At 35.0% G+C, this 14227-nt stretch overlaps 2 protein-coding genes across 2 annotated transcripts; one reads left to right on the top strand and one right to left on the bottom strand.

Annotated features, from left to right (window-relative positions):
* The first annotated feature begins 5614 nt into the window (after positions 1-5614).
* LOC126911239 (uncharacterized) lies at positions 5615-6601 on the top strand. The gene is made up of 2 exons (XM_050697107.1): positions 5615-5678; positions 6021-6601. Exons 1-2 carry the CDS (start codon positions 5615-5617, stop codon positions 6599-6601), a joined length of 645 nt encoding a protein of 214 aa, XP_050553064.1.
* Positions 6602-6705: 104 nt separating this feature from the next.
* On the bottom strand, positions 6706-10817 carry LOC126911237 (gustatory receptor for sugar taste 43a-like). The gene is made up of 9 exons (XM_050697106.1): positions 10636-10817; positions 10017-10210; positions 9440-9590; positions 8836-8991; positions 8393-8503; positions 7716-7898; positions 7327-7439; positions 7008-7172; positions 6706-6753 (listed from the first exon to the last, which is right to left on the bottom strand). Exons 1-9 carry the CDS (start codon positions 10808-10810, stop codon positions 6706-6708), a joined length of 1296 nt encoding a protein of 431 aa, XP_050553063.1. The 5' UTR covers positions 10811-10817.
* Between the last annotated feature and the right edge of the window lie 3410 nt (positions 10818-14227).

Genomic DNA, 14227 nt, shown 5'->3' with positions numbered 1-14227 from the left:
CACAAAGGTAGGCACACGAAATACCTACCACTTTTCTGTGCTTCCTCTCCTTTTGCTGTCGAAAGAAGGGCGAATGAAAAAAAGGGTGTAAGAAAAAATAAAAGGTAATTTAAAAAACTAAATAACCCGAATGCGCTTCTTTATAATATGAAAATGAAAAAATCCCAAAACAAGAAAGTCATCGTAAAATTGAAGCAGTCGGGACCCATAGTAAATATGAAGACTTAGTAAGGGCACATACGGCTGACTGCTACAATTTTACGATGACTTTCAAGTCAATGATCTTATTGTAAAAATAGGCTAGCAAATGCTAAACAAAACCTAAAAAATATGTTGTTTATAATAATTTAGTGGCTAAAAATAGAATTATAAAGCGACTCTAAACTCTAACATAAAAGTAATCACTTCCTGCTTTACGAAAATGGACACGAAAATGAATAATTCAAATCTGCCCACTGTTCACATTTGTAACACGTACGCAATCTGCATTTAAGAAAAACAACTAGCCTGTATTCCGTTAAAAACTATGAATTTTCATCAGTTCCACGAAGTTATTTTCTTATAACAGTTATATTCTATTTACAGGTTGTTTTGGAAACCAGAGACTAGCTGAATTTTAATAAGACGGCAGAAAACACAAGTGTCACCATACATAACGATACCTTATTACCATTAATACCAATAGATATTATCTATTCTTCTTGCAAGTGTCGTAAGATCCAACAACTACACATTTTACAGAGGTTGGGCATTAGTGCTATCTTAACACAATTACAAACCTGAACCTTTTAAACTACAATATCTAAACTACTTGCCAATAGGACACTAGACAGGGTATCAAAATTTTAAAAATTAAATAAGTCCGTCAGTTGGATCTATAAAATATTAAAGAAGACAGGTATTTTTTTATTTTGTCATATAAGTAAACAATACTTAGATTAAACGAAGTTAAGTTTAGGAGTGGCAGTCGTTACGTCACGTTACTGTACCTTATAAACGTAGTAAATCGTGACGTCACACGATATTTGATATCGATGTCGTCGAAAGTGCTTATTATATAATTTAGTTTATTCAAAACAGAAAAAAATACGCCTAAGTCTAATAATTTGTCAATTACGTAAAAAATACGAGTCGGATTTATTAAATTTATCTACCAAAAGAATGTTAAAAAAAATAGGATACCACCCTATGTATTGTATGTATAAGAGGCCTAGTCCAGCAGCGGACCTACACGGGCTTTTCATATATATTAATTATTAAAAGAACTATGTTTTAAACTATGCTGAAGTAATTTAGTGTTCTGTTGTTCGTTTGCACACAAAAATGGATTGTTTGAACCTATCGCTAATTAAGTAATTATGCTAGTATCTGTATCGATGTTAAAACTGGGTTAACCGTGCTACGCGACATTTTGTGTCCGCAACTTTATTTTGTCACTTTTAATAGTATTTTTTAGGTAAATAAATGATAAATGATAAATGATAAATGATATTTATTTTGCAAATAGGTTATAAAATAACACTTTTACACGTCAATCTCTTAAATAACTAGATGAGGCCGGCATTTCCTATCCGACTACTCTGAGAAGAAATGCCGAAACAAACTCAGAGGTCATAGTTTCTTTTAAAGTCCAGACAAAATCAATTAAAGATGTCGGAGAACCGTGCAAGTTGATTCTGTAGTGGTCTTTTGAGGAAAGAACCACAGCAGTTTGAGCGGACCTGTTCAGATGGCAGCACGCATGTGTCAGTTTACAATCAGCTCAGCTGACGGCTGTTGCTGAATGATCCGACGAACAACACCAACATTTGGGTAGGCCACACAAATGCTCAAACTGTCAGAATATAATTTACTAAAAATAAAATGACTAGCAAAAGCCTATCGGACTACTCTGAGAAGAAATGCCGAAACAAACTCAGAGGTCATAGTTTCTTTTAAAGTCCAGACAAAATCAATTAAAGATGTCGGAGAACCGTGCAAGTTGATTCTGTAGTGGTCTTTTGAGGAAAGAACCACAGCAGTTTGAGCGGACCTGTTCAGATGGCAGCACGCATGTGTCAGTTTACAATCAGCTCAGCTGACGGCTGTTGCTGAATGATCCGACGAACAACACCAACATTTGGGTAGGCCACACAAATGCTCAAACTGTCAGAATATAATTTACTAAAAATAAAATGACTAGCAAAAGTCTCACACGGTCCTCAAACTAACAATTTTAAAAGGAAATATAAAAATATAAAAGGAAAAAAATATAAAACAATGTCAAATTAAGTTTATGTCAAATTGTATAAAAAATGTAACTATATGTTACAAACATGTCAGCAAGACCTGTGTGGACATTATAGCAGTTCATTCCCAAGCCTGACTATCCTCCAAGTAGTCTTTTATTTTATAAAAAGCTTTACTACAAAGTTTTTCTTTAATAACATTTTTAAATTTACCTAGGTTTAAACTTTGAATATGGCTGGGAACTTTATTGTAAAAGCGTATACATTGACATCTAAACGAACCGCTTATTTTCTTAAGTCTAGTAGTAGGAACAACATATTTATTTTTATTTCTAGTGTTGATATTGTGTATATCACTGTACTTTTTAAATAACTTTATGTTTTTATGAGCATACACTATATTTTCATAGATATATTGAGAGGCAACAGTCATTATATTAATTTCTTTAAATAGTTCCCTGAGAGAATGCCTCGGACTAAGATTATAAATTGATCGAATGGCTCGCTTCTGCAGCACAAAGACAGACTGAATGTCAGCAGCATTCCCCCACAGGAGAATACCATATGACATGATACTATGGAAATAACTAAAGTATACTAGACGCGCTGTATTTACATCAGTTAAATTTCTAATTTTTTTAACGGCATATGCTGCTGAGCTGAGCCTTTTCGACAACTTATCTATATGTGGGGCCCACTGTAGCTTAGCGTCTAGAGTTATACCTAAAAAGATAGCTGAATCTACAGGGTCCAACTCCCCGCCCTTGATTAGCACGCTGGTTTTGACATGCCTAACATTTGGTGTTGTGAATTTAATGCATTTAGTTTTTGTTTCATTAAGTAGCAAGTTATTGGCACTAAACCAGCGTACTATTTTTGAGAGAGCACTATTTACATGATCACTGACTAATTGTCCACGTTTGAGTTTAAATAATAAAGAGGTATCATCAGCAAACAGTACTATCCCATGGTTATCCTTTACAAGGTAAGGTAAGTCATTAATATAAATAAGAAATAAAAACGGACCGAGAATTGACCCCTGCGGAACACCCATCCTAACAACAGACCCGGCAGAAATTTTCCCGTTAATCTCAACTCTCTGAATTCTATTACTCAAGTAAGAGATAAGTAGGTCCAGAGAGTTGCCCCGCACTCCATAATGGGATAGCTTCCTGATCAGTGTTTCATGAAGGACACAATCGAACGCCTTGGATAAGTCACAAAAAACACCCAATGCGTCCCCTGAGTCCTCCCACGCGTCATATACTTGATTAAGAAGTTCAACACCGGCATCAGTTGTTGAACGACCCCTTGTAAATCCAAACTGGTTACCATGCAATAATTTATTTCTATTAAAAAATCTTTGCATCTGATTTAGAATAATTTTTTCAAAAATTTTACTGAATGTAGGTAGTACTGAAATAGGTCTAAAGTTAGTGGGGTCAGAAGTACTACCCGATTTAAATAACGGAGTTATTTTACTATTCTTCATGAGATCAGGAAACACACCACGATCAATACAGTTATTAAAAATTAAAGCTAATACAGGTGCCACAATAGTTATTACAGAGCTAGCAATGTACACAGAATTACCCCACAGGTCAGCAGTCTTTTTCTTATTCAAAGTATGGAACGTTTTAATTATATCTGTATAATCTATGTGTTCAAAATTGAAACTTGAATGGCAAGCTACAACATTTTCTTTTAGTAAAGATTCTGCGACAGTGGGTGATGAATTCAAGGACCTGGTAGTGGAAACAGGAATGTCCGAAAAGAAGTTTTCAAATGCGGCTGCAACTTCAGCATCTGATTTAATTACATTATTATCAATTACCAGATTATATTCACTACTTCTCCTTTTAGATCTTCCCGCTTCACCATTAATAATACTCCAGGTCGCTTTAATTACATTGGAACTGTTTTTTATTTTAGAGCTCAAATATAGTGATTTAGCAATAGAGCAAACTTTTTTGAACAATTTAGAATACTTCTTTACATATTCATTAAATTCAATAGTGTTTATAAATATCCTCTCGTTATAAAGCTCATATAGGCGTTTCCTACTTTTATAGATGCCAGTGGTTGCCCATTGATTGAAAGGCGCATTGCCATGAGCTGGTATGGTTTTAGGTGTGAAGGTAGATTTAAACTCGGTATGGTAAGTATTTAAAAAATCATTACACAAGTTATTCGTATTTTTATTCCTTAATAATAAAGGTAATTTGTCAGAGAGTTTAGATTTGAACGTTTCAATGCGTCTTTCAGTCTTTGGGTTAACAATAATATGTGGTTTCGACACTTTATTTACTTTATTTTCTATTGAAATTAATTGTCCACAATGATCTGAATCAAGCAATGATATAATTTGTTTATTAGTTGGTACAATATCAGTATAAATATTATCTAGACAAGTAGCACTAGTAGGAGTTATCCTAGTGGGCTCCAGAAACAGGTTCGTTAGGTTAAACGAAGCAAATAAACTTACAATTCTAGTACTTAAGCTAGAATTTTCCAACAAATTTATATTAAAATCGCCACAAGTAATGATGAATTTATTTGAACTACTGAGTTTATTTAATACTTCATCTAATACTGTTTCAAAACAGTCATACAAACCAGAAGGTGGTCTATACACACTCAAAACAATAAACCGCTCTAATTCCACACAGGCTATTTCAACAGTACGTTCAACAGAGTAACCAACTATATCCTTGCGTTCTTTGAATTTAAGATTTAAATGAGGCTTTAATCATAAGCCAGAATATGACTATCACTGGATAAAGACGGAAGATCCTAAACTTAAGGGTAAGGCTTTGGAATTATAAAAGAGTTCCCTATGTTTAAGGGATGCTGTTGGCAGCTTCTCAGTGCGTGGCACATTGGATATACTCGGGGTCAAGGCCTGCGAGGAAGAACTTAAAAGCTTATAATATAATGTTTAAAAATACTTATGTATGTTCTTTATGTATTTTTCAGGATACACAACAAAATTTATTATTAGTATATTAACTAGTGAAGTTAGTCTATAATAGATACCAGAATAGGTGTAAGGTTCCGGCTCAAAGAACAGAAGTAGGAATGGGGTGGCTTTTTGTCAGTAAGTGTGACACTCCCTCTTGCCTCACCCAAGGCGGGAGAAGTCATTAGATGATTTTCCGAGCTTAAAAAAGATACCGATACCCTCTTACCTTACCCAAGGCGGGAGAAGTAATTGGATGATTCAAAAAGGGTCCTAAGTCTTGCTACAGTTGAATATCTTAACACTTAACAGCCCTTTATCTTATCAGTACCTATTATACACTTCAGGTGACTACAGTTTTTTTTCAGCATTCTTACATAGGAATGGTTCAAAACCAGTCATAGTGCTATATATTATGAAGACAAAAATGTATGCAATTATCGCTGTTCTACTTTATTTCCATGTTCTGGGAGTAAAGGGTGATTTTCATGGTAAGTTTCGAAATCATTTCAATATTATTTTCTGTATATTTTAAATTTACACAACGCTTTCGTTGTATGAGTGAGGTTACTTAACCGCTTTCCCAATCTTCCCGATCCCTAATTCCCCAACAACTCTTAAATTCTTAATCCGCAAAAGGCCGGCATCGCACTTGTAACGCCTTTGGTGTTTCAACTCTCGAGCGGCGATTGCTTAACATCAGGTGATCCGTCTGCTCGTATACCGGCTTATTCCATAAAAATGGATCAAAATTAAAATTGATTCTAGCTATATTCCATTTGGATCACCATGTAAGTTATGTTAAATCTTACGCATTACAATTTTTATTACAGAAACAAACGATACCGGTCATTACGAATACATACAAATATTCAGAAGCATTCCAGTTCTCTTTGAATATTTACTAAATGTAATAGAAGAAAGGCCACAAATATTGGAGAATAACGACGTCACAATGTTCAAGAGAAACCTTGATGGTGAGCATGAAGAAGATATTGAATCTTATGATGAAAGAGATAGAGACAAACGTGAAAATAATGTAGAAGAAGAAAAAAATGTTAACAAAAGAGAAGCCGATGATTCTAAAGCAGTAAGAACTACTGCAGCTTATGAATATGGTAACAGTAATGTTGTCATGAAAGGTTTGGATGAAAATGAAGGAAGTAAAGTAATCGCCAAAAGATTTTTTGATAATAATAATTTCGATGATCATGCTGTAGATGGTCTTCTTAAAAGAAAAGTTGTATTTCAACTAGATGACGATACAAGAGATATGTTCCATAAATATGGTAAAGTTTTTCTTGGATTTGAACACATGTTTGGGTTAGATTTGAAACCAGAGGACATTGAAGATTGTATAATTGCAACTGACAATCTTTTGGAAGAATACAATAGTAAGAAAGGAGATAATTAAGAAGACGATTTAGTTCACGGTTTTATTGTAGAAATAAAATCAAATGTGGAACAATAAAACATTTTCGATAATAGAGTTTTCTTCTTGTCACTACAATTTCCAGTTTAAAGTTGAACAACTACAACCAAGTACGTGGTGATGCTTCCAAGAATCTGAAAAAAGAGATAATCCTTTACAAAAAATATAATTGTTTGGACCCAAGTGCGAGCCCTGAGTAAAGCCTCCAGTTGAAACATAGGGCGACGTCTGAGGACGTCGTCGCGACATTGTTGACTGTGCGACAAGGAACAATTTCAACTCGGTCGATCGACAAATGTTCCTAGTGGAAACGATGTTTAGGTTTCTGTATGGTAAATTATATCTAAAGTTGATAATACGTTATTTAAAAAATATACAATAAGGGTACCGTAACAATGAGAGTCCTGTCCAATGGGAACATCTTCAATGGTGCATAGGATACTTCATTCAAACTCAAATGCTGGTAGAATATCTGCAGCTCAGACAGCAAACCATTGTTGTCAGTAGTCGTATGACGCAGCATCTGACTGATCAGGTGGCGGGTTCGTCTCATCTTAAAAAGTTGATTAACATTAACATAGGTAAAATAAGATAGACTTAAAGTTAGATCAGTCTAAAATAAGGCAAGTCAGCAGGTAGGTACTAGGAGAACATAAAATGCAGGAGGTTAACGTTTTGATCATAGCAAATATCTATTCAATAAATACCTCTTCATGTGTTCGATGGCAGGGTTCAATGATCAACAACAAATTGATGAAGTGCAGTACGACCCAATTTAGTTGCAAAGTTGGGCTCGACCTGTCTGATCTTGATTTGTTGACTGTAATGAAACAATAACTTTAATATTTACAGAGAGATATGACCATAGTCTGTCACTCAAACCTACAAAAACGTTAGCAAAATTGATAGTATCATTATATTACATTTATTCCTCAAAACGATAGCCAATCATAAGAAAACATTTCTAAAATATTAGTTTTCTACTTAAAATTAAAACAATTAACACTTTATCAGAGTTTTGCAAAAGCCTTACTGAAAACGAAGAATTCATAGCAATAGCAAAGGTTTTTAAAGAGATTAGATGTAATAAACCAACAGATATTAGTGATGACATGGTACGGAGTGATGACCAGATGCAGGAGAAGACACAGCAACATGGCGACCAGGACTGTCCCGTAGCTATCATTGACATGACGCACCACGTCGCAGAGGGAACAATACAGCAAGCCGAGGCGACGGATCATGATCGGTAGGGGATGTGGATGTGGTCTTGGTTGAGCTGCAAAATAGGAATTAAATACAAGAATTGAAACATATAAGAATTGAAAGAGGTCATCAAATGGTTTACTGTACTGTTAGTACGAGTTTGCTTTACGTTTAAAGTAATCGAAACGAGAGCGCCTAATTAAAAAAGAAACGGCTCTCGTTTCGATTACTTTAAACTTAAAGCAAACTAATTCTCATTCATTTCTGTTCATATAAAATTTAACATCAATTTTTCAGCAATTAGCATTTTTTAACGGAGTAGCTAATTTTAAATTGGAGGTCAAATGTGTTATCGTAATGTCATCTGTAATGTTTTAAGTTGATCTTAGAACTCTGAACTCAGTTCATCCGTGATCATGGCGCTTGCAACAGTGCCAGCGTCTTAAGTTCTAATGTTAGTGTTAGTGATTATGACAGTTTAAAATTGTATATTGTAATGTTATAGTTAGGTATTGTTTTAAGGGCATCTGATATTTGGTCTTGTTGCATAAGAATAAGTAATTATACCTCTGTACGCAGTCAAAGTATCAACGACACTGTTGATTGATTTACTGGAAATTGTATTATAGATGTCTATTCTGCAGTCCTGGTTCAGTATCGAGTTCCTTGCTTCAGGTGCTGTAAATAATTAATTACCGTGCATAAATATAGCAAATAATACAATTATTGCTATAGCATACATTATGACAATTTCATTTTAATGAGGAATTGTGTCTGAATTGTTTCTCCACTCGGGTTCCATATAGTCCCTAAATATAATTCCTACTAATATTATTTATAAATGTTGATTACTGTTTCACGCAAAAACTACTGAAAGGATCGGGATGAAATTTTAAAAAGAGATAGATTTATGGTCTGCAGTAACAGATAGGTTACTTATCATAAAACAGAACCGCGGGCAAATCCGTTGGCAGAAGCTAGTAACTTCATAATTCTGCTCTTCAACTTACACTCATGCACAATTTGTTCGAGAAGGGTTTTCAAGCAGTTGTTGAGTGACAGTAGCGAGGTATACACAGCTGTGGCAGTTTCCGAGAATGTGAGGAGTATCACCTGCTGCACCGCTGTCGATATGTTGTAGAAGATGTACATGCATGATGTGACCACTGAAAGACAATAATGTTAGTAGTACTTGCAGTGCCACATTGGGTAGGTAATTACTTTATTGTAAAGTAATAAAGTTTACTGTTCCAAAATAGTCAGTAGACACTCAGATAGAGAGTGTTAAAAAAAAAGAAATACACACATATCCACACTAGGATTTTCTCCTGTGTCGTAGATGCGTTTACAAACATACAAGTTCATATACACATCACATCCAGACCAGAAACAACAATTTGTGGATCACGCAGAGTTGCTTCGTGCGGGGAACGAAGCCACTACAAGTTGCGCTGCAGCCAGTTGCCCAGTCACCGCACCAACCGTGGAGTCAATATAGTGTTAAATATCTAATAATAACTTTTTTTTTGTATAATCTAAAATACAAAGACAAATCATAAAAGAAAAGTTGTTGTCCATTATGTACATTTCTACAACATCAAATATAACTCATACTTTTCCCATGATCTATAGCGACTTGGTAGATGAATATGCTGAAGTCCAGCAGTATGGTTGAGCAGGTGAAGATCATTGAGCTGACAGCTATCAGCTTCCTCGCACCTTCATTGGATGGTTCATCGTGGTACAGGCTTAGTTTTAAGTTTATCTGTAGACAATAAAACATAGGCAGTAAATGCATTCTTATAAATAAAGATGAAGAGATCAACAGTTTTATATACAGAAGAGAAGAAAGAGCGAGCGAGAGTGTGTGTGTGTCAGAGAAAGTGAAAGAGAGGAAGAAAGAGAGAGATTTTTTTTTAAACTTTGCCCCACATTATGATTTTCTCCTGTGTCGTGGGTGCGTTTACAAACATACAATTTCACATGCAATCTATGGATCACATAAAAAGTTGTTCCGTGTGGGAATCGCACCCGCGACATGTCGTTGCACGGCAGCCAGTTGCCCAGCCAACGCGCCAACCGTGCAGTCTACTATGTATTAGAAATACGCAGTGAGAAAGAGAGAGAGCCAGTAAAAGAAGCGAAAAAAGACTAAGCGAGAGACAGAAGGACATAGAAGATAGTATCCAACCTCTTGCAGCTTCAGCAAATACACCATCAGGCATTTCATACGGTTGAAACCAGTGAATGCAGCAGTGCAGACTACCAGGCCGACAGTGCCCACGTCAGCTACCCACACGATGCGGGTCGAGTTTGTGCGGGTGCGGTACGACCTCTCCGGCTCAATGAGGATGTCTATTGCTATCGTAGTGGTTGATAGTAGCCCTGGTAATGATTTGTCAAGTTTGAAAAGGTAGAAATACGTGTATGGGACAATTGCTCATAATTTTATTTAGGCACATTTTAGGTAAACATTTTGTTAGCAACAGTTGATCAACGTTGTTGATGAATAGCGAGAATGCTGCTGGAAACTTTGTTTAAACTAATATAAACTGATGTTTTCGCTCGCCGGGCGTCAACTCTGCAGCATGGCGCGATCAACTCCGCAACATGTTTATGCAACCATGTTGCTAAACAAAATGTTTACCATGAATACAAGGCTCAAGTCCTTGATTTTTCTAGATACTTTAAAGAAAATAAATTGGACCACGGCAAAAGAATGACCTAAAGTGAGAGTTGGTTATATTTAATACATTTTGTTATAAGATCAAAGTACCTAATAACTAGGATCTAATTTATTATATACCCACATAATATAAACGATAAAGACTTTCCATAGAAGTTAGCTAGTCGGGAGATGCGAATGCACCAGCCGCCGTGCATGCGTCGGAAACGGATCGGTGCGACGCCGGCCACTTGTGACATTCGCAGCATGAGACATAGCGTTCCAGTCACCACACACTCCTTCTGACTCCCAGACTTCATGGAGTCCTTGTACCTACAAACATGAAATCGTATATTTTTATTTTATTTATTTATTTTATTTCAGGCATATATTGGCACATTGAAAATAAATTAAATAAAAAAATTCAGTACGTAACAAAACTATAAAAAAATAAAAGTGTTGTACTAGGTTGACATGAATTGGTGAAGTAAGTACAACTACTTTCTACACAATGAATTGAATTTAGTTTAGTTTCAGAGTCTCTTGAGGCTATTTAATTTTAATTTACTTACGTAGGAAATACCTTGATTTTCATAGGCAAGTCTATCGAGTCCTACTTTGAAGTAAAAACTAAGATTACACAATAATGTTGAATACAAAAACAATACATTAAATAATTAATTTTATGTAATTCTTGAATGTTGTCTTAAGTCAAAATTATTTGATTTTCTTTTGTCGAGAATATGGATTTGAAAGTTATGGATGGGAATTGATTAAAGAATTCATTTGTTATATCAGTAATTTGATCAGACGTGACAGACGTTTCGATAGATACGCTCTTATTTAGGCTAGCCGCACACACTCAATAATATTGTCAATGCAAGATTGTCAATATCTTCATCAATAAAATGATCTCCGCACACTACACAATATTATTGTCAATTTTTCATTGTAAAATCTGACTCAGTCGATCCGCAGCTAGATTCATGTGCGCACGTTGAACATAATGGAAAGAAAGAAAAAAGTCGTTGCATTGAGTATTGCATTAATTTTACTAACTAAAAAAAGGCAATCAAGAAAGAAACGATGGATTAAGGACTGGATGAGAAAAAAAGCTGAGTTAAATCACTTTAATCTAATAAATGAACTACGAGTGAATTTGTGAATTTTTTTTTTTTTTTTCGATTTGTGAATCTTTTTTAATTCTTTCCGAAAATTAGTTCGTAGGGAATTAATTTTTTTCTTTACGTCTTCTCTTATACTATTTGGTTTGATTTTTTAATAAATCTCGGGCAACTTATCAAACGCATTATTTTTCTTAACTGTATCAAGATATGCTTTGCAGGATGTATTCCATAATTCTGGATAAGTTTCCCATGTTTTAATAAATACTGACAAATAGTGTTTTTCCGTAAGGGTACTATTATCAACAGTATCAACACTATTTTCGCTTTGGATACTGTTTTCGTCTTCCATTTTGAACAAATAACAAGAACGTCCGCCTGCCTTGAAATCTTTTCCTCAACTAAAATATTGCCGCGCGCCCGCACACGTCAATATGATTGACAATACCCCTGCCTCCCCCGATATTGACGTGACAAAATCAGAATTTCTGGATAATCTACAATATTATTGAACAATACCGCAATATAGGTCGCACACACAAATATTATTGACAATACGTACTTTATTGACAATATTATTGAGTGTGTGCGGCTAGCCTTAGAGCTATTTCTTAATAAATTCACAAAATTGGAACAACTAATAATTCTTTAGGTACTTGGCTCGACTTGGGAGATAAAATACATAGGTACTAAGTTTCAGTAGTAAACTATTTCCAATAAATGCAAATACACTCTCTAAAATCTCTGTGTCTGCAAAAGATAAGGTTCTGCGCGAAACGACTGACACTTAAAACATAACCCTTCGTCTAGTATAGTTGAGTAAAGACAAAGGATCTTCAAATAGCTTTTAATAAAAGATATTTAGGGGAAAATAATGTACTATCCATATTTTGCTTAATCTTGGAACATAACAATATTTATTGTCGTTCATTGTTTAACATAATGACAGTTAAATATTTACTTACTTATGTCACTTTTATAGTTTCCGTTTATTTAACTGAAAACTTGAGTAACTAATCAAATAACGTTTATGAACAAAATTATGATCTTATCTTTACTATTTTACTATTAATCAAATGATTGAATGATCGTGTATGAAGCGTTATGGTACCTATAAGCCGGTAAACGAGTAGACGGATCACATGATGGTAAGCAATCGTCGTCACCGCCCTTGAACACCCCAATTGGGGAATCGGGGATTAGGAAGGGGGTTATTTAGGCCTCCGGTAACGTCACACAACGCAAGCATTGTTTCACGTTTGTTTTCTGAGAGGCCGTGGTATCACTCCGGTCGAGCCGGGCCATTCGTGTCAAAACATGGCTCTCCTAAGGTAGATGTACTATTTTAATACTTCAGAAATACTAATAAGTGCAATTCATTTTAGGTGTTTGAAGTGATGATGTAAAAAAAGACACAAGCACTTTATTTATTTAATTCTATATTAATAAATACCAACCACCACTAAAATTAATTGTTTCTCTCAGATACAATAGTTTACGATGAACTAGGCAACTTCATAGGTCTCATGGCTGCTTGAAAAGTTCCCATAACAATTTGAGTGTCACCATCGCCTTGTAGCAGTATTGGGAGAACAGAATCATCTGAAGCTTGTCTTTTCGTCTTTTCAAAATCAGAAACATTGTCAAATTGTAAGGAATCACTGTTAGCATAATTTGAAATATGTTCTTCGCTTTTCATTGGTGAATATTCTTTAGAATCTTGTCTCATTCCTTTCTCTTCTTGTTCCTGTACAAGTTCCTGCGTTTTATACTCTCCTGGTACGTTCGTTGAGCGCTTTTTGAAATTCTTAGCATTAGTTGTTGTAACTTTATTATTGCCACCTTTAAAGTTATTCCATAAATCGTTTTGTTTGGGAATTACATCAAAATCAATTATTTTTGTATTCAATTTGTCTTCATCACGCACTTTGTAATAAGTATCTTCTCGTTCCATATTAAGAATCAGTTTGAGATTATCAGTGGTCACTATAAGATTTTGTATCAAAATGTCTTTGAATGCTTCATAGCTTTTCGTTTGAAGTTGGTTTATTTGGAAGATTTTTGTCGGTAAGGACTCCACTTTTAATATTGAAAGAAAAAGAAGGAGTAAAATTTGTATCGCCATGTTTTCAACGATAGTTGGGCGAAGAATAGGTTTAGTTGGTTAAGCAAGGATGATACTGACGATGAATATTTATGAGGCTAGATAAAGATCAGACCAGTTGTCGCGTAACTAGGGCTGTACGATGTTATCGACTTGCATAATTATTTGTAACATCGATAGCTATGGAAATTCGCTATGTGTATGTTACTGCATACTTTTTTTTGCATTCCAGGGACGAGCAGGTTTAATCTAGGTACTTACAACGACTGAATCATAAACAAAAGTAACATAACACAATTATTATGAGCGATGGTTTCAAAGCGAAAAGAAGTTTTGAAAACACGTGTCAACAAAATCACTTTAAATCTCGTTCACGCATGCACGTCTTTCATTGCAGCTTACATACTACTATTAAAACGTTCTTCTATAAAACAAACCGCAATGTACTATGTTTTAGTGTAAATAATCACAGCGTTACGTAGAGAACGGGCTAGCTCTCAAGTATTCGG

Source organism: Spodoptera frugiperda, chromosome 11 (genome assembly GCF_023101765.2).
Source record: "Spodoptera frugiperda isolate SF20-4 chromosome 11, AGI-APGP_CSIRO_Sfru_2.0, whole genome shotgun sequence".
Taxonomy (NCBI): domain Eukaryota; kingdom Metazoa; phylum Arthropoda; class Insecta; order Lepidoptera; family Noctuidae; genus Spodoptera; species Spodoptera frugiperda.
This window is presented reverse-complemented; position numbering and strand designations above follow the sequence as displayed.

Bases quoted from the DNA above. Each gene is read 5' to 3' on its own strand.
- LOC126911239 (XM_050697107.1), top strand. From the start codon at position 5,615: ATGTATGCAATTATCGCTGTTCTACTTTATTTCCATGTTCTGGGAGTA. The intron at 5,679-6,020 runs GTAAGTTTCGAA...TTTTTATTACAG, and splicing joins AGTAAAGGGTGATTTTCATG to AAACAAACGATACCGGTCAT.
- LOC126911237 (XM_050697106.1), bottom strand. From the start codon at position 10,810: ATGAAGTCTGGGAGTCAGAAGGAGTGTGTGGTGACTGGAACGCTATGT. The intron at 8,992-9,439 runs GTATGAGTTATA...ATTGTCTTTCAG, and splicing joins CGCTATAGATCATGGGAAAA to TGGTCACATCATGCATGTAC. The intron at 6,754-7,007 runs GTACCCTTATTG...CTCTTTTTTCAG, and splicing joins ACAGGACTCTCATTGTTACG to ATTCTTGGAAGCATCACCAC.